The sequence below is a fragment of the Callionymus lyra genome, chromosome 10 (genome assembly GCF_982586985.1).
Source record: "Callionymus lyra chromosome 10, fCalLyr1.hap1.1, whole genome shotgun sequence".
NCBI lineage: Eukaryota > Metazoa > Chordata > Actinopteri > Syngnathiformes > Callionymidae > Callionymus > Callionymus lyra.
This window is the reverse complement of record NC_141827.1, coordinates 13,430,084-13,450,831: the sequence shown is the minus strand read 5'-3', so window position 1 is coordinate 13,450,831 and position 20,748 is coordinate 13,430,084. Positions and strand designations below refer to the sequence as shown.

Here is a 20,748-nt window from a genome sequence, read left to right as displayed (position 1 = left end):
GGGTTTACTGTGGTGTCTGTGGTCAGGCTGACGGTGAACATCAATCACTTTACTGCCATTTTATTTAGAAACTCTTCTTTCGTGTGTGTGTGTGAATGTTTGTTAGTCTCTGTGGATAATGAGGGAATCAGTGGTAGAAAATGAATGAATAAATAATATCAGCTCAGAACATAAACAGTCCATTTTTTGTGATAAGCTAAACTTCTCAACTTCATTCGAAGAGTAGCTGTAAAGTAGATCTAGATCTATTGACATGATCTTGACAAGTTCAACTCTGTGAAACCTCCGTCAGTACCTGCCATCCTGGATGTCTCATTCTTGAATCAGTTCGTATCATTTTGTAGCTGGTTTAGTGACCTGGTTGTTTTTTTTTTACATCCATTACGTAAGTCGAACCCTGTTGCCCCGGCCTGTCGTCGGTTCTCGCCTGCCCCTCCCTTTTCTGCTTTTTACATAACCATGTGGAGAAGGCCACATACTGTACATACTGTACAGATGCCTCAGTGCAGGAGTCGGATGTGTGACCTGAGTTGCCATTATTTGGTGGAACAAGAGAGGTGCAGGGAAATGCCTGACCATTACGTTGTTGAGAACATTTATAGTTGTCAATAGAAACCCATCAATTAGATGACATGACAGCTCTCGCTAAACTTCCCTCTTTTTCTTCATCAAATATTTCACCGTTTGTCCCTTTTGATCAAACCATCAATTCTCACTCTCGGCTGGCTTTGCATGGCTTTTCATACCTTTTGTCATGATTGTTTCACCGTCTTCACTTCCTGCATATTAACCATGTGGTCTGTCCGGCATCACGCTCCTCACTGCACCAGCAGCTGGATCAAAACCAGCCCGAGAAGCTGCTGGAGGACCTGAAGAGGGTAGGTGTCCACCTAGTCACTGATGCTTCACTAAAAACTTCATCGCAACTCTGTTTCGTGAGAGTTCAGGAATATGCTACTTTCTGTTTTTCCAGTCATGCCATTCTAGTCGCTGAGTATTCTTATTAAAGTTAAATAAAAACAGTTTATATATAATAAGTGCACAATACAAGAACAATACAGAAGTCTGTGTAACATGAGCTTGGTGTTTTCCGTGGAAATATCTTTCGATTCAATGGCTGAGCCGTGAAGTAAGAATGATGTCTGATGCAGAACAAACTCAAAAGGGTTCTGCATTAACTGTGTCGTCATTTTCTCATTTTTAACTGACTTTTTTACTTTGCCACTCAATTTTGAGTCTCAGCACAATATATTTTCACCCCTGTTACATTTTTAATATCCTCACTACGGACCCTGTCAAAAAGTCACAATATATCGATATTTCTCTGTAAATGTAAGTAAGTAATTTTTATTTATATATCGCTTTTCTAGACCAGGGTCACAAAGCGCTTAAACAATCAAAACAATATTCAATAAAGTATATACTTTAAAGATCAAGATAATACTGAGAACAACACAGGAGTTTCAGAAAATCAAGGAAAAGCCTGAACAAATAGAAATGTCTTAAGATGTTTCTTAAAGGAGTCAGTAGATCATCAAACACAGAGGGAGAGGAAGATTGTTCCAAAGCTTAGGAGCAACAGCCTGAAAAGATTTCTCTCCTCTGGTCCTGAGCCGTGTGCGTGGAACCATCAGTAGATTCTGATCCACAGACCTCAGAGCCCGAGCTGGGGTGTAAGGCTGGATCAGATCAGTGATGTAAGGAGGAGTCTGACCATGAATAGATCTGAAAGTAAGAACCAGAATTTTAAAGTTGATCCTGAAAGAAACTGGAAGCCAGTGAAGAGTTTTAGAGTCTCTATAAGCACAAGATATTTTAACCCCTGTTACATTTTTAATATCCTCGCTACGGACCTTGTCAAAAGTCACAATATATATTTCTCTGTAAATCCAGTATAGTGTGCTTACAACGTGTTTGTGGTGCATTATGAACAAATAGAAAGTAGTACAACAAGTTTTACTTTTTATCCTGACAATGACCACCCACCGATGAGAGAGCCTTCAATGTAATCACTCCATCCAAATACGTTCTCTCTCATTTTCTTGTCTCGTTCCTACGGGAGGTCTGACAGGTAGCCATGGGACATGGTTGCCATGGCGACGGCAGAGTCGTGCGTCTGCCTGCTTGACGGTGAATGAGTCAGAATGAGCTTGGTTAGAACCAGAACCTCACTGTCACAACAACGTGTCGCTACTAGTGATTTATAGAAAAAAAGTTGAGGGCTCTTCAAGTGGACGGTAACGATGCCGAGCTGCAGGTCCGGTGCGGTGGGCCGAGATGAAACGGCTCTCACCGTTTTCCCAGAACTGTTTGAGCAGCTGCAGATGAAACTCCACTGTTACACAACATCCTTCTTGTCTCTTAAAGGGCGAGGCACTGAGGCAGATTCTAGTCAACCGTTACTATGGCAACTTCCATCAGAGTGGTGGGCGGAGGGAGAGCTTGACGTCATTTGGAAATGGACCCTTGAGTCCTGTCGGACCCAGCAAAACACCATCAGGTTTGTCGCCATTGACATTCGATGTAAAAGTGAGACGCACAACCGATTCTTATTTACTGACTATGCTTGTGATATGACAAACACTCCTGTCATTAGACAAGGTCCAGAGACAACAAAAGTCTGTGTCATAGTAAAGCACTATGTTACGCAAGGATAGACCTATAGTTGTCTGACTGTGCGGCTTATCAGTGTGGAAGATGCACTTTGAACACACTCGGAACCAAACACGTATACGTCAGACAAGCTGAAGTACCAGGCTTTGCCAAGGTTTTTATTAATAAGGGATACAACCACGAAAAATGGTACAATTGAAAAATCTAACTTAGTTTAAAATAAAAATACTTTATATTCACTTTAATATGCTTGCTTGGACTTAAAATGGTTCTGGAGAAGGTCAAATGCAGCAGGTTATGACATTTGAAGAACAAATTTGTTCATATTTTATTTGTATTAAATGAGAGCCTGTACAGTAAAGAAATGACAAGAGTAACTTCCTGTCGATTTTAACGTCTGCTATATTAAAAGCTACATTTGCTTTGACAAATGTAATATAAAATAAAATAGTTAATTACAATATGACAATTGTTTTCGTTCTCAGGATGAATAATACTGTTTTTTTACAGAGGCCACATGAAATCTGCAGGTCCCTCCCAGGCCAGACTTTGAAGGTGTCTGTCTGAAGACAGAGGCTGTTTATTTTCCTTTGGCTATACTAATAAAAAAAATACATTTTGTTTAGTGAGTAAATATGTACAATATGCCGCATCATATAAAAAAACATGATGACGTGTTGAGGGAAAAAATGATATTTGTAAAACAATGGATTTATGTCACAACAAACTCAGTTTATTATAATGTATTTTTACACACAAAATGTATTAACCGATGATAAAAAGTAGCACTGTTGGACCGGAGTATGATACTTCTGAGTTTGATTTTGTTCTACGAATTAATACACAAACTTGTGCACAGTGCTCGGGGGACCCGGCGGCTTGAGTCGTGGAGAAATGAGTTTGGCGGAAGTTCAGTGTCACCTGGATAAAGAAGGAGCCTCGGACCTGGTGATCGACCTCATCATGAACACCTCGAGTGACCGGGTGTTCCAAGAAAGTATCCTTCTGGCCATCGCCCTGCTGGAAGGCGGGAACACCACCATTCAGGTCAGCTTTTTAGAAAACTACGACGTCTATTGTTTTGACCAGCATAAGTCTTGCTTGTTTTGTCCCTGAATCAGCCTCTATATTCCCTCCGGCAAATATGGGTCTTTTTTTTCTACAGCATAAACCAGACTATATAGGTCAGTGTGCCACTATGGCTGCACATGTATGTCCTCCTCTCCTCCACATTGTATAGTTATTATTTCAAAACTTAAAGTCTAGTTTGTCTCTTCTCCGGTGAGTTATTTGATAGTCTGTTTTGTCACTCAGCGTAATGATCCCTCCAAATTTCCATGGCCGTGTCTGTCTGTGGAGTGTTGTGTAAGCGCCCAGCTTGCATAATGAGATTAGAGCTGCGCTGCGGTGGAGAGAGAGAGCACTCCCACGGCTGCTGCACTGCGTCACGTGATCAGACCATGTTGCATAAGCCGGAGTGAATGAACAATGAGGAATGTCTCAGCCTTCAAAACATTCCTGCCTCTTCTAGCGCTCCCCTTGCACTTCTCCTACAGACCCTAATGTAGGTCAGGCTGGGCCTCCGGGTCTGAGGCAGTGGGGAGACTAGGTAGGAGGTACTGGGGGGACACAGAGGGGGCGGAAGATAAACCACAGCTTCCCATTCTCCATTTTTTTTTTTGTTTCTCTGAACGAAGTAGATGTGATTTGCTGGGGATTATCTCCGGAAGTGTGTCTGAAACAATTCTTTACTTTTCTTTCGTTCACTTTAAAGGTTTCGGTCGTCATAGCAAACAAATACTCAAGAATGTTGAGGTCACAAGTGGACTTTAGACTTCTGCCGGGCATCAAGTGGCACCTGTTGGTTCTTGGATATCTAATTTCCACACGGCAGAGTTAACTATTTACTCATGGCCTACTTAGCAGCGATAAACAACCAAAAAAAAATGTCATGTGTCGACGTTCTCCTGCTGGTCAATTTTCAGTGAATTTACATTTATAAAAACAATGCTACTCTTTTACAAAATACTTCTTGTGACTTGTTAGATTTTTTTTTAGTGGCAAGTACCAAAATCACTGGCTCTTTGATCAGTCCTGAGTCAAAAGTTATACTAATGAATATTGTATAAAAAAGTCAATTTATTGTATAAAAAGTACATTTTAAATGTTAAAGGGAAGCAGTTGAGTGAGTGAGCGTGAGTGCACGCAGGAATACCTGACATGAGCATGAGGTGCTCTGGAAAGGAGGACTCGGGTATAAATAGCTGTTGCATAACATCCCCTTTGTTGACGCCAAGTCGCCGAGCGGAAGGAGAGAAAGGAAAGAGCTGTGACCTTGTTTTTCAGTGTTGTCCGCCCCCACCCTGCACCATTCCTCTATGTGTCATTACACTTGGTCTCCATGGATACAGACGAGGCATTCTGCTTCTATTTCTATCATTTCATACTGTCCGTGACCACGACGCGTTGTGTAACGTCGTCTCTCCCGCCGGCCACTTCTGTCCTTGTGTATCGAGCCTTTCTAGGATATCGACTTTTAACGGCTTGATTAAAAGTGCGTCACTTCTCTGAGAACTGTCCCATTTAAACAGTAGTAACTTAAAATGAACATATTTAATCAAAACTTTGGTAAAAACATAGAAAACAAAGATGTATGAGATCAGAGAATTTACTTGAATCATAAAAAATATAGAAATACTGTCTCTTTATTCAGACTCAGTTACTACGCTGGTGTGGGATTTCCCTGTTAGAGTTCAGTTTCGACAATCCCACGTCAACGACACCATGCCGTCTCTAACCAGCAAGAGTCCAGACATGACAACTGTGGCTTGATCAACGTGTGCGTCAACTGCCAGCTCTGTGTTTTTATGTAATCACTATTCAGAGCAGAATGATTTCTGAAGCATGTGTGAAATGTGGGAGAGTCTTCTAAAGATTGACGTGTGGCTGAGCGGAGACCGCTGACCTAGTTTCGGTGTTTGTGAAAGGCGGTGAGTGTGCGACACTCGGCTTGTGTGCGCGGGTTATGTAATGCTTCAAAGGTGGGAGTAGTTGGGTTCTAGAATATCCTTTTTTCTCCTTCTGCGTTGATCAACACGGGTCGTACTGACCCAACATGGTCATCGGGTCTCACTTGTTGCTTTCCTCACCAGACCGTCCGTCTCGTCGGCTCTAACAAGTTGTCGAACATCGACTCCATGTGTCGTCACATGAGTGTGTGTGTACGTGCAGAGCTGCTTCTGTTCAGTGGTGGATATTCTGGGTGTGGCTTTGGGCTCGAGAATCTGCCTCGCATTCAAGTTATGTCAAGTTTTCTTGGAAGAATATTTTCAGGAAAACAGTGTCACTGCGGCCTTATGAGCTTGTTGGAAGCACTTTTTGAGGCTTGTCTTAATTTCTCTTAATGTTCTAAAAAACACTTTAAAAGGCCTTGAACTGTAGTAGATCTTATTTATTTCAACACATTTCATCTTGATTTTAAATACTTGCATTTTTTTCTAAGGCTCCAGAACAATTGAGTTACATGGATGAAGCTGTTGGATGAGAACGTAAATGAAAAAACTTTGAAACATTATGGAAATTAGGAAACAAATTGTTGAATAGTAGATGAATATAGAGAAGCTTATGTTGTTTTTAGTTTAGTAAAGCATTTATATTTTGCTAGTAAGTCTTAAATTTCACTTGTATACCTGGTAGTCCGGACCAAGTCTAAACTAGGACGTCATTTACACACAAGTCCTGCGACAGAAGGACCATTTGGCGAATGAATTCAGAATGGAATGATTAGAAAATGCCTGATCTGTGTCTCCGTCTGCACAGCTTAACCACAACTTTTAAAAATCATGAGGTTCTTGTCTCATCATCAAAGGTGAGATTTGATGGTGGAAAGAGGTTAGCGTACTTACTGGTATAAAAAAAAGAGGCCACAGTTTCAAGTAATCATTTTTCCTTAAAGACTTGCATCTGCGTTTTCCCCTACTAGCCTAGTTTCACATTTAACCTGGAAAGAGTTATGTAACAATCCTCCAGTACTGCCCTACTTACAGTCGGTTAGTGTTTTCTTCCTTCTTTTTTTTTTTTTTTTTTTTAATTTGCTCTGGTTTTCTTTTCCACACTCGTCTCACTTTAAACATTCTGATTCCCACTCGCGTGTGCTTCACCCTACTCGACCACATCTTCCCCTTAAAGTGTGTAACTAGGCCAGGCTTCTCCCTCTCGCGTCCTTTTTCACCGGCGGTGAGTCGGCTTGTGCAGGATGAAGCCTTCCCAAGGCTGCAGCAGATAAGAGCTCTTGCATAACCAGAACAACGATTCTGTAGACTGGGACACTGTGCATGCATTTTACTAGCAGCACTGAAAGTGTTCTTAATTACCGTGACCCCAATTCTCAGCAAAAAACACTGATGCTCTATAAATACTATAAAGAGTGTCAGACCAGCACCAAAACAGACCTGACCGGTTTCTCAACTTTCGCATTATGGGTTATTATGTATGATGATCAGTTGCTTTATAGTGAGGCTGCTCATTATGAAAGTGAGCCATTGGCAAAATCTTCTAGTCTGGCTTCTTCTAAAGTTAATAAGTTAAGGATTAAGTGACAGGAAGGAAAAAACACAGCATTTCCTTGTCATTAGGTCATGTGCCGAGATGACCCCACACAACATGATTACACACAGGTACCATATATTACTGGGTCAGTACTGGGGCCTCCTTCAGGTTGGAGATGCTTGATGGAAGTACTCATTTCTGGGACTCCTGTGTTTGTCTCTATGTTGTCCTGGTCTTTTAAAGTATATATTTTAACTGTGTATTGTTTTTATTGTTAAAGCGCTTTGTGACCCTGGTCTAGAAAGGCGCTTTAGAAATAACCTTTACTTAAGTTACTTACTTACATTTACGAAAGGCATCTAACTATGTCTTGCCTATCTCAGTGGCTATAAATACGGGTCGTAAAATATGGTAATAAATCCTATAATTCTTTTTATTTTAAATTATTCAACTGTTCAAACTGTTCAAGAGAGCAGGAAACGGTACATTTATTTTCTAATTCTAAATCCAACTGATATCCAAAGCTGATATGTTGTCCAATGGTTGTTTTTCTTCTCTTCATCGACGTTTGGCAAAGGAAATGTGGAAGTTACTCTTTGATGCAACATCCTCACAATTGATTAGTTGTTTCTTTTGCCAGAAATAACCCAACTGACCTTGTAAAAATGTTGGCTCCTATGATCAGCCTGCCTGTTTTTCTTCTCTTTTGTGCTTTTTTAGCGTTCATTCTTCTGCCGTTTGACTGAAGACAAGAAATCTGAGAAATTCTTCCGCGTCTTCTACGACCGAATGAAGCTCGCTCAGCTGGAAATCAAGGCGACCGTGACGGTCAACACCAGCGACCTCGGAAACCGAAAGAGGGAGGACGACAGTCCGGATAAAGATGTTCCTGTCCGCAAAAAAGGTTAGAATAAAATCTTAAAAAAATGTCTTTGAGTGACATGCCTTTTTTTTGTGTATTTCTGACAGCGAGAGATTCGGCTGTTATCATGACGGAGGATGTGAGGGAGCAACTGCTGGAGGCTTCGTCTGCCACCAAAAAAGCCTTCAACTCTTACAGACGTGAAGCAGATCCTGAGGAGCATTTCTCCACTCCTGATGGGCAGCCCAGCTCAGGTGACAAGAACCAGGACGACGGAGAGATGAGTTTTGTGATCATCATCATGCAGCCCATCCTACGATTTCTCCAGCTTCTCTGTGAGAATCACAACCGAGACCTGCAGGTAAAGGTTTCATTTATTATTGTCTTTTTCTTTAAACTTTGTTGGTCTTCCCTTACAACTTTCAAACAGACAAAATGTAAAAATAAAAACAGGATTCTTGTGAAATGTAACCCCTTGATAAGTCATATTTGGGGATATAGTTAACCAAAATAAAGACATTTTATTCTCACCCAACACCAACGCATGTTTATTGAAAAATTCTGCACCTTCCTGTGTGATATTATCATGACTTTAACTTAATATTGAAGCTCAGGACCAGAGGAGAGAAATCTTTTCAGGCTGTTGCTCCTAAGCTTTGGAACGATCTTCCTCTACCTCTGTGTTTGATGATCTACTGACTCCTTTAAGAAACATCTTAAGATGTTTTTATTTGTTCAGGCTTTTCCTTGATTTTCTGGAACTTTTTCCTGTTGTGTTATCAGTTTTATCTTGACCTTTAAAGTTTATACTTTATTGAATATTGTTTTGATTGTTTAAGCGCTTTGTGACCCTGGTCTGGAAAAGCGCTATATAAATAAAAAATACTTACTTACTTACATGAATACACATGTTTAAAAATAAACAATTTGAGATTCAAATCTACAAATCCTGAAATGTGAGCGAACAAAACATTCACAAAGTTTGCCGTTTTCTTAAATATACATATATAATTATAAAGGTCCCATGTGATCATTATTTTATTTATTTTTTTAAACACATTTTCCAGAATTTTCTTCGCTGTCAAAACAACAAGAACAACTACAACCTTGTGTGCGAGACGTTACAGTTCTTGGACTGCATCTGTGGCAGCACCACAGGAGGTCTGGGGCTTCTTGGACTCTACATCAACGAGAAGAATGTATCACTGATAAACCAAACTCTGGAGAGTCTCACAGAGTACTGTCAAGGGCCCTGCCATGAGAACCAGGTACATTTCCAGCCACAAGCTCGTTGGACTTGATCAGTCCTTTTAACTTTTGACTCTGTTCTGTCAGAACTGCATCGCCACGCATGAGTCCAACGGCATCGACATTATCATTGCCTTGATCCTCAATGACATCAATCCACTTGGAAAGAAACGAATGGACCTGGTGTTGGAGCTCAAAGTTAGTCATCGTTCATGTCGTGTGAATTACTTGAATTTGAGTAATTCTAAATCTTCTTCTGCTTTAGAACAATGCTTCCAAGTTGCTGCTCGCCATCATGGAGAGCCGCCATGACAGTGAGAACGCCGAGAGGATCCTGTACAACATGAGGCCAAAAGAGCTGGTGAGAAATCATGCGTCTTTGCCACAAACTTGTGTGCTTTTGTTTAAAAAGCTTGGTTGGTACGTAGAGTTGTACTCGTTTGTGTTTCGTGCAGGTAGAGGTTATAAAAAAGGCCTACCTTCAAGGAGAGGTGGAGGTTGAAGACACCAGAGAAGAAGGAGATACTGGCGAGGAGGAGGAGCATGACGCAGCATCGCCAAGAAATGTTGGCCATAACATCTATATATTAGCTCACCAGGTTGTGTAAAAGAATATATATACACTGAATATATATGTCTGGATGATAAAAAGTTGTTTATGGTTAAAAAATAGTAAAACCTCTGCTATATATTGTCACGCAGAAGACTCTTTGTATCTCCCAGCACCTGAACTAGCTTCTAAAAGCCTGCACACCATCACACACAACATCTCCCTATAATACAGTGACTGGACATAAACAGACAAACTTTTACTTCTTACTTTAGCTAAATGCTAATGTTAGCTTTGCGCCATAACTCTTGGAAATTGGTACAATCTAAATACAATCCACAAAAACTTTAACGTAAAACATTTATGGAGACATGTTTACTTGTCTGGAGGGGAAAAGTCGTACATCTATGCATACATTTTCACCTTGGAAAAAAACTGACGGGACTCAACTCGGATAAAGTCTCTTGGAAATGTGAAAATGTAATGCTTTTGTCTGGTCATAATTAGGATTATATTTCCATTATTCCATTATATTTGTTTATCTTCGAGTTGTTAAATGTCCCATTTCATGTTCAAACAAAAAAAAAATCTATAAATATTTTGAAATCACAATTGACTGTCAGAACGAACATTTACAAAAATTCAATGAACATCTCATGATGAAGAGATTGAATATATTAAAGAACTGTTTGAGCACATTTATATTCAATGGATGTTTGATTGTAAGATAAATGGTAGGTCGGGCCCAAAATTGACTCTGAGAATAAACTTTATTTACTTTATTTAGACAACCCTACTAACGGTATGTAGAACGTTATTTACTGCAAAAAAAGTGACCTTGTCACCGCAAGAAATGAAACTGACACTTTTTAGAATCCCTGACGCAAGATTTCTAAACCTTTTTTATGGCTCTGATATGTTATTCACACTTATTCTCTGATTCCATGTATCTAAATGTAGTTGGCTCGTCACAACAAGGAGCTGTCGATGATGTTAAAACCAGGAGCAGCCAGTGGAGAAGGAGATGAAGCGTTGGAGTATTACGCCAAGCACACGGCACAAATAGAGGTCTTGAACTAAAACCCTCTCCTCAAATATTAACCAACCTAATTTAGAAAGGAACGCCGGATTCTTTCCCTGAGTTAACACAGAAAGTTCTTCACGCAGATCGTGCGTCAGGACCGTACGATGGAGGAGATTGTGTTTCCGGTGCCAAACATCTGTGAGTTCCTGACCTCGGAGTCCAAACTGCGGATCTACTACACGACTGAGAGAGACGAGCAGGGCAGCAAGATTAACGACTTCTTCCTGCGAGCTGAAGACCTTTTTAATGAGATGAACTGGCAGAAGAAGTTGAGAGGTAACAAGAAAATTGTTGCATCATGAAAAAAAAAAATCTGCATAAACACTTTTTTCTTCTTTTTTTTGTCGCCTCCAGCACAGGCGGTGCTGTACTGGTGCTCCAGAAATGTTTCAGTGTGGAGTACTGTCTCCTTCTACCTGGCTGTGCTGATGAACCTACTGGTCTGCTTCTTCTACCCGCTGGAGGGAATCCACGGAGGTCAGTCCCAATCGGACCTTACGACTGGTTACTTTCTGTCATCCTTATCGTCTTAGTCAGTTGTTCCTTCAGTTTGCTAAATCAATCGATGAAATGCATTTATCTGTGACTTTGGTATCATGATAGTCATTAGAAGAATGGGACACCATAAGTAACATAGCTGTCATCTTTGTGGTTGGCCTCATTTGCTCATCTACAGTACATTTGTATAATCTGTGAAAATCAATGTATTTCATTAATTTCACCATCCATGTTCAAACAAGATCACGCGAAAGAACATACAATGAATCTGGAATGAAATCGATCACATGGCATGGTGTTTCAAATCGTTGATGAACAAGAAGAAACCGCACGCACTTGGTTGAATTCCAACCCACTGACCTAACTTTCTTGTTATTTCGTGACCTGCTGACTTTAATCACCTGATCAGGATCTAAAATAAAACCTGGATGACCTTTGCATTATCGAGCGCTCCCACCCCTGACGAAATCCACCACATGTGATTCATCTTTTATTCCATGGCAACATTAAAAACCTGCAGCACTTCATGTGAGCGTAAATAAAAGCCAGTTTATATCTTGCATTTTAAAATGCTTTTTCTTGGTAATTTAATCAAATTCATGTTTTCACATCTTTGGAAATAATATGGAAAACTAAGACAAAGTTTTTCACCTTGAATGCTGAGTTGCTCGTAGATTCTGTCGGGCCAAATTTAACCCCCCGGCCTAATGTTGGACTATATCCTGAGGTTGTGTTTAGTGGTTCATGAACAACAAATATTCTTGAGTTTGTACGGTAATGATAATAAAAAGAATAACTTTCCTGTGTTTGGCTAAAGGAAACAATAGGGTTGAGACACTGCCAGGAGTTACTAAAGTGTGTTTATTGGGTTAATGGAATTGTATAATTTAAACTTGGCAAAAATATCATTTATCTTGTCTAAAACTAGAATGAAATTGTTGAGGACACGCTCAGACTTCAATCATTCTAGACTAGGCTAGAGAGAGTAAGCATGTGACCTAAACAATGAAGAATAATAACGTTAGCTTGACAGAGAGATTATGATCAAAGACCACAGTAGGCTGTTCGCTCACCTACACCTGTTTGACTCTAAAGTGGAGAAGAACTTTCACTGATGGAGTAAAGTTCAGACACGTCAGTCAGAATGTGGAATGTGTATTCTCTCCTGCGCTGTTACTCTGCGTGCCTGACGGGGGGTCACGTGAGACTTTGGTCCTTTCTAACCCGAGGCTTTACGATTTAAGAGCTGCAAAAGTAGGTCGGAATGTTCTTCCTCTACGCCTGCATGACTGGCATGAGAAGCTTTCCCTCAAACAATCGGTCCTAACACACACAGCGATCATATGGACGATTCTATATTTGTCCAAAGTCTTCCGCTGAAGTTTAAAGACTCGCTCAAGTTCGCCGAGTGCGTGTAAAAGCCCCCTTCCTCTGCTCGCTGCTCCCCGTCCCTCATGAATCTTTCAACCGTCGTATTTTTAGAGAGAGCTGTTATGCAAGTGGCAACTGTCACACGATCTCCGCAGAAATGAGAACTGGGAGAATGAGCTGACGCACAGTTGAGAGAACTGAAGTCTATTTCTTAAGCGCCTTTTCTTTAAAGAAGTTCATGATTTTCACAAAAACAATCTGGACACAGTTAGCATGAAATAACATGAAAACCTTCCACCATCAATACTATTAAATTGTACAATTCTGAGTTCGGGGGCAGGAGTGGAGTGAGAGTATCTGAAAGTTCTGTTCTATGTTAGTCTTTGTATCCTTTGTCTTTGTTATTTTTCTTTGATCTATGTTCTTCTCTTAGATTGTTTAATCTTGTTCTTTCTCTTTATCTTCTTGTTCTTATTTTATTTTGATTATTTTTTATGAAAAATTGCTGTATTTTCTGTGGCTATTGGAAAAAAAACAATTTCCCGAAGGAGACCTCCTGAGGGATCAATAAAGTTTTATCTTATCTCTTTGCTTATCTCTTTGCGCTTGATGGAGTCTACTGACTCCTTTAAGAAACATCTTAAGACGTTTCTATTTGTTCAGGCTTTTCCTTGAATTTCTCGAACTCCTGTGTTGTTCTCAGTATTATCTTGATCTTTAAAGTATGTACTTTTTTGAGTATTGTTTTGATTGTTTAAGCGCTTTGTGACCCTGGTCTCGAAAAGCGCTATATAAATAAATCTTACTTACTTACTTACTTACTTACCTTACCTTATTTAAACTATAAATACAAAATATTTTCTACTTTGTAAACAAAGTCGAACACACCCAATTTGTTTAATGGTCCCATTTGTGACCAATTGTAGAACCGTCAAAGCGGGTCCAGAACTAATCCTTTTACGACCTCCATTGGCGGATCCACCTGCATGTTTGCTCTTGTCTCACTGCTGCTCAAAGTTCCGTCCTGCAAATGAACGCTTAAGTCATGTGACGTCCATCCAAGTGTTTATTGTCTGTTTGCAGGTACACTGGACTCGCACTTGTCTGCCCTGCTTTGGATGGGTGTCCTGGCAACCCTGGTCATCGTGATCATCATGCCGCAGCCGCTCGGCATCCGTGCCTTGGTTATTGTCACTATACTCCGCCTCATCTTCTCCGTGGGCCTGGAGCCCACCCTCTTCCTCCTGGGTGCCTTCAATGTGAGCCTGTACTTCTTAAACGTATACTTAAAAAAAAAACGCAGTAGAGGTGCGTCCATACCAAACACAGTGGCGAGTGCGACCCATCTCTCTGCTGGGGGGGGGTTAAAACTTGTTGAAATGGAGGATTGCAGTTTACACCATGATGGTGAAATACAAAGTGTACATTTCTAGGGATGAATGTTTTAAAAATGTTAATAAATATTTCAAATGAATTGCTTTAAATATGTCAATATGGGCTGTTTAAATACTTTGATTTGTCATTACAGGTTTGTAACAAAATAATATTCCTGATAAGTTTTTTGGGTAACCGTGGAACCTTCACCCGCGGATACAAAGCCATGGTGATGGACTTTGAGTTCGTCTACCACTTCATCTACCTCGTCATCTGCTGCCTTGGAGTGTTTGTGCACGTCTTCTTCTACAGTCTTCTGGTACAAACGCACACTCAAAACACGATATTTAAGTTACCTAACCCTGTTTTCATCCGTTTATATAATACAACAAACAAAATGACTCGTGCTTGATCACTTCAAGTGTAGTCCACGAGGGTCACAGACGTTCTTGTGAAACATCCCCACATCAGTATTTTCAAACTGAAGCTGCAGCGAGCGAGAGGCGCACGAGGGAAACCGACTTTTGCTGCGCCTCGCAAAACGAAATCATATTAATGCGCCATCACATGACGACTCAAAAAACTGTAGTTCTACAAATAAAACAATAAAAGATGCATGTGTTGCGCGGATGAGCCTCACATTTTAATGAGACGATCAGACGATTAGAAATCATCATCATCATCATCATCATCACTATCACTCTTTCGCTATTGAGCAGAGATGCATCATGGGAGGTTGCAGGTCTGTGTGCACCATTAGTAAGTTAGGTTGGATAATTATTGCCAAGTTCTGTTGGCAACTTCAAGTTGAAACCGCTGTACAGCTAAAGCCTGACAAACGTATAAAAATTGCAAAACTGTTTTTGAATTATAAACGTGTGTCTTTTTAAAATGTATTTTTGTTACAGCTGTTCGACCTGGTCTACAGAGAAGAGACGTTGCTGAATGTAATAAAGAGCGTGACTCGTAATGGACGCTCCATTGTACTGACCGCTGTGCTCGCCCTCATCTTAGTTTATTTATTCTCCATCGTTGGTTATATATTCTTCAAAGACGACTTCATCCTGGAGGTGGATCGGATCCCTAACGTCACTTTGAGTGAGAGTGCTTCACAAATGTTTTGAGGAGAAAGCCTTGAAGGCTCTAAATTGTTACATTTCCGCCCACATCTTCCAGAGAATGGAGACAGTTTGGCTGGTGAGTTTGTCTCGACTGGAACATGTCAGGCCGGCGCCACGGAGAACTGTAGCAGCAGAAGTCTGCCGGATGGTGTGTACCAGGATGTTCCTGTTGCACAGAAGAAAAAAAAACCCAACGGTTTCTCTTCAGCTGCAGATGTCAGAGGTGACCGCGAGGACAGGGACATGGAGCGAACCTGTGACTCCCTCCTGATGTGCATCGTCACTGTGCTTAGTCATGGTTTGAGGAGTGGAGGAGGTGTAGGGGATGTTCTCCGTAGACCATCCAAAGAGGTACATTGAGTGTCTCACTACTTCTGACTTGAGCTGAGATGTAATTGGTCACTACTTCTGACCAATTACATCTCATCTTCCAAAGCAAACCCAACATTTTACTAGTTTAACAAACGTGTTTTCATGGCATGGTTTTCATGTCCTGGTACTCTTGCAAAAAACTTTCATTTAAGTTTAACTTGTGACTTTGAAAGCCAATAATTCAACAAAAAAAAAAATCACAATTTAATACGGTTTCAATTGTATGTTTGCAGGAGCCGTTGTTCGCTGCCAGAGTGATTTACGACCTGCTCTTCTTCTTCATGGTCATCATCATTGTCCTCAATCTGATCTTCGGTGTGATCATCGACACTTTCGCTGACCTGAGGAGTGAAAAGCAGAAGAAAGAGGAAGTTCTCAAAACCACCTGCTTCATTTGTGGTGAGGGATTCTTTCATTAGTCATCGATCAGTGATGACGAAATAAAACTGCGATTGTTCCTGATCCACTTCAATTTATAATGTAAATAACGTGGTACAACATGTTGCAGATAAGGTTTTGTTTTACTTTTTTAATGTTTTAATTAATTGTTGGTTTCACTGGTGTCTTCCTCTCCCTCTGTGTTTGATGATCTACCGACTCCTTCAAGAAACATCTTAAGACGTTTTTATTTGTTCAGGCTTTTCCTTTATTTTCTGGAACTCCTGTTGTGTTATCAGTTTTATCTTGACCTTTAAAGTATATACTTTATTGAATATTGTTTTGATTGTTTAAGCGCTTTGTGACCCTGGTCTGGAAAAGCACTATATAAATACAAATTACTTACTTACTTATTTAAAATGCCGATAATGTTCACGTATACAGTATATATCATGTATATTTTTTTGTTTTGGACTTAAATAGTTTTTCGCCTCATAAAATCAGCTTGTATTTTGTTAGTTACTACTCTTAATAGTAAATGTGTGTAGTGTCATTTTGATGCTATCATGAGGTAGATGTATTTAGGTTGGACTCAGTATTTTATCCCTTGGTTCTCTTCTCCCACACTTTCTTTTGTTCCTCCTCTTTTAAAATAAGCAATTACTAGTATGTTTTGTCTCCTCCACCCTGTTTTTAAACTCTTTAACTTTGTAGCACTTTGAGATCTTGATTGATGAGAATTGCATTAGAAATTAAAAAGATATTTATTATATTTACATATCATTATTACTACACCACCAGTCTTCTGTCTGCTCGCTTATTGACGACCACTTGACTCGCCTGCACCTGATCTTTCTAGCGTATGTTTTTTGTAACATATTACACGGACGCTCCCTTTCCTATCGGGTCAGGCAGTCGCAGCCAGTTGCTAGTGTGAAACGAGAACAGCATGACGTCACCAGTCCAGCCGCCAGCTCTGACTCACTGGTGTAAAATAAGCACGAGCCACGGGGGGAAGCTGCCGTCTCTATGGTTTCCTTGAGCGCAATGCGAAAACCAGGATACGGAGTTAAGAAACAACCTTCACATTTTACGGCGCCTCTAAATCTTCTGTCTGGGTTTTATAAGCTGTCGATCAATACGTGTCCTTGTTTTCTTTGTTAAATCCTCACCTGAATAGACATTCACAAAATATTTGCAGTATTTAAGTCTATTAAGGAAGAAATGTTTTTATTCAGAAGATTGGTGAACAGGTAATTAATACTCCACTAAAGTCAGGAGTAGTTGATGATTGCTGCAGTTGAGCTCTTGGTTACAAAACGAAACAGAAAAAAAAAAGCTTATTCACTTACATGTCTTAAACTTAAACACCGGATTCAACCACATGAACATGAATCTTCCTTAAGGGAACAGAGATGATGGATGTCAATAACAATACAGAGATTACGACGGGTTTAAAACTGAAATAACCAAGTTAGATGGAGGCTCCTTCTGGACCCTTGTGCCAACACTTGTAACGTATATTTTTAATCTTTGTAATGAAGATTAGATATGGTCGTTTAAGATTGACCTCACTGATTTTTAAAAGGGGATGTTAGTTGGTTATGACCTTTTTTTAAATTTCCAGGAATAGATTGCTCTCATGTCACGTAACCATGAGATTATGATTATAAAATATTGAACCTATTTATAAACTTCCTCTTGCTAACTCTGAAATGAGGAAGTTGAGTCATTTACTGATGTTGTGTAACCTGCTGCCATGAATTAGTCGTTTATTCACGTTCATTTCCGCTCAAACATCGGAAGGACCTGCAGAGTCTTCATTCATCTGTTGTGCGCACACCTGTTGGAATCACCATCAAAAACGGTGTCCATTTTGAAAATCCACCTGCAATGTGTTCTCAGGCCTGGAGCGCGACAAGTTTGACAACAAGACGGTGACGTTTGAGGGTCACATCAAGGAGGAGCACAACATGTGGCATTATCTGTTCTTCGTGGTCCTGGTGAAGGTCAAAGATTCCACCGAGTACACGGGGCCGGAGAGCTATGTGGCCGAGATGATCAAGGTAAAAACAGACGGGGGAACGAAAGATAAACCTCCTCCTGCATGAACATACTCCACTTTGAATTGTTCAGAAGGTTTCTGAAACATCAACTGATGTCCGCGAGTCTTTCAGAGTGTGATGAGGATTTTGGGTTAAATGGTAAAATCTCTCCTTCTACCTGGAAATGAAGTGGTATTGTTGGAAGGTTTGAATCAATTTTTGTCAGTTGACCTGCCGTCACTTAATGATAACGAAACGTAATGATAATAATTATGTTTTTGCTGCTGTTTTTCCCTTGAAAATCCAATCACACAACACATGTTACACAAAACAAGAAATAATTCAGCGTACACAAGAAAAGGCCCATTATTCAGTTGATAAGGGAGGAAAGACTTTCTTTTAGGAACATCTGGAAACGGACTAGTCGGCAACACATCCGTCTTGGAAATGATCATTAAATTATATTAAATAGAGTTTCAAATACCTCAGTTTGTAAGGCTTGTCATCCCTTCATTATGATTCAACTATTACATAAAGTGATTACTCGAGTTGTTGTTATGAACTTTATGCTTGAACCCCCAGAACATTTATGATGTTGAACCACAAATGTATTGTTTCAGTTCCTCACACTGACGGTGTCTCAAATCACATTTGTTTGTTCGAAGTGCAGCAGAAGATTTTTGTGTGTGTTGGTATTATGAAAGATGATTGCTCCTGTTCTGACATAAGCTGTACTAACTAGACAGAGATCGATGCATATTTCAGTGCTTTGTTTCTGATTCATCACTCTTTCAGAAGAACTGGTTTGATAAAGGAATAAACCCTCAACAGTCCCAGGAGTGTTCAGGACTGAACTTACAACAAACTCTCTCTCCGTCCAGGAATACAACCTGGACTGGTTCCCTCGCATGCGAGCCATGTCACTTGTAAGTAGCGACGCAGAAGGGGAACAGAACGAAATCCGGAACCTGCAGGAGAAGCTGGAGTCCACCATGCATTTGGTGGCCAACCTGTCTGGTCAGCTGACTGAGCTCAAGGAGCAGGTGGGCTACGACACTATAGACGACTCAAAACCCTCTTTGTGTCTGCAAATTGACCTTTGATTTGTCTTCATGGTGGACAATGCTCCCTTGTTTAGCTAACGTTGACGCCAACTACTATTAGCTACTGTCAAATGTTGGTTTTGCTGTATATGTTCAGACAAACATAGTTGCAGTTCCCCATAGATAATCTTAGATGTTTCTATAGCTTCATTTCAATTTTCCAATTAACCCTTACTGATGTTCTAGATGCAGCCGCTCTCGCTCTACTCGGCTAGTATCTAGAGATAACCTTGAGGAGGCAGATGTTGCTATCTAATGTTAGCATCTTTGTAACGTACTTCCACAGTAGGACCATCCAAACAAAGACCAGATTCTCGTCCATGAGTTAATTCAGAGGGAGCACGTCTAAGAAACCATTGTTGAAAAAAGATGTTGAGTAAATATTAAGGTATAAAGTGGATTTATTTTTGACACATGATCAGTCAAAGTCCAAGCCTTTTGGTTGGGGAAGTTGCCAAGCTACGTTTACTGTACGTCCCAGAGGTGACTTGAGTTATTTTTGTGTAGAAAATTTGGTTTAATTGGCTCCTACTCGATGTGTGAAGTATTACCCAAATATTCATCTTCCATTTTGACTATACACTGACCTAAGACCCACCTCCGGCAGATTGACCTACTTTTGTGGTGATGACTTGATGTTGGGTTTGAGGTAGCGCCCGTAGTGTCACCAAAGTCTTGAACTCTGAATTAGACAAAGAGAACATCATCGTCCATGTGTATCACTTTTTGACGACCTTTTTTGCAGATGACCGAACAGAGGAAGCAGAAACAAAGGCTCGGTCTCCTGGGTCACCCTCCTCACATGATCAACCCCCAGCAGCCAGGATAACCGGTCCACTCCTGTCCTCTGAAGGTGCCTCTGAAGAAAGTCTGCGGATAGTCTCGCGAGCTCACATGGCGAAGGATGAGATTCTTTGATTGTTTACTTCACAATAACAACATAGAGCATGACTTCAGAATGTTAGCCGTGTACGAGTGTAGCGTCAAGTGCCTCTGGACCCAGAGTCCCTTCTGAAGACACAACAGGGTTTGTGTTTTATGAATCAAATTCAGGACAAAAACAGATTTCAATGTCTCACACATCTTTGCGTCGGCCGGCAATTGTGGCACTCGGCAAAAACAGTATTTTATTTTCTTTGTTTGTTTACACCATCATGTATTTAAATAGTTTTGGGGGATTTTTTCAGAATAATTAACAAATGACTTGTATTTTTATTGTAAATCTTATCGAGGAAACTATTGAGATCACTCAGATGACTCAGACCTCCTTGAATCTGTCGCTGACTCTTCTCAACAGTGTTGAGTCGATAACGTCGAAAATAATGATAGAATACCAAAAAAGTAATTAAAGATGTACATGCACTGGATTATGATATTGAGCACTGGTGTTTTTATATGTCACACTTGAGTGATTGTTATCTTTGTACACAAAATAATGTGTGTGGGGAGAAAAAGGTTATTTTCAATTGATGTTTTAATAATAAAAGATCAACACACACTTTCACATGGAATGTCACTTTATTCTAAGCATTTTCTTTTTTGTTTACCCGTTTCATCTTTGTTTATTTATTAATGTTCTTC

At 40.2% G+C, this 20,748-nt stretch overlaps 1 protein-coding gene across 5 annotated transcripts in view; it reads left to right on the top strand.

Moving 5' to 3' along the window:
• The window catches only part of LOC148070429 (inositol 1,4,5-trisphosphate-gated calcium channel ITPR1), a 52,141-nt gene extending 31,470 nt beyond the window's left edge, over positions 1–20,671 (top strand). For 2 of the 5 annotated variants that reach the window (XM_087800302.1, XM_087800301.1), the window contains 20 exons: positions 2,368–2,500; positions 3,473–3,660; positions 7,882–8,065; positions 8,131–8,384; positions 9,091–9,291; positions 9,359–9,469; positions 9,537–9,632; positions 9,727–9,870; positions 10,782–10,889; positions 10,989–11,181; positions 11,260–11,382; positions 13,858–14,033; positions 14,303–14,467; positions 15,057–15,246; positions 15,325–15,417; positions 15,478–15,620; positions 15,875–16,040; positions 17,925–18,085; positions 18,946–19,107; positions 19,913–20,671. In XM_087800302.1, coding sequence (XP_087656428.1) covers positions 2,368–2,500; positions 3,473–3,660; positions 7,882–8,065; positions 8,131–8,384; positions 9,091–9,291; positions 9,359–9,469; positions 9,537–9,632; positions 9,727–9,870; positions 10,782–10,889; positions 10,989–11,181; positions 11,260–11,382; positions 13,858–14,033; positions 14,303–14,467; positions 15,057–15,246; positions 15,325–15,417; positions 15,478–15,620; positions 15,875–16,040; positions 17,925–18,085; positions 18,946–19,107; positions 19,913–19,996 — 3,075 coding nt within the window. In that variant the 3' untranslated portion in view covers positions 19,997–20,671. Of the gene's footprint in view, positions 1–830; positions 879–2,367; positions 2,501–3,472; positions 3,661–7,881; positions 8,066–8,130; positions 8,385–9,090; positions 9,292–9,358; positions 9,470–9,536; positions 9,633–9,726; positions 9,871–10,781; positions 10,890–10,988; positions 11,182–11,259; positions 11,383–13,857; positions 14,034–14,302; positions 14,468–15,056; positions 15,247–15,324; positions 15,621–15,874; positions 16,041–17,924; positions 18,086–18,945; positions 19,108–19,912 lie in introns of those variants that run through there. The other 3 variants (XM_087800300.1, XM_087800299.1, XM_087800303.1) reach the window with 3 other exon arrangements.
• Positions 20,672–20,748: the final 77 nt, after the last annotated feature.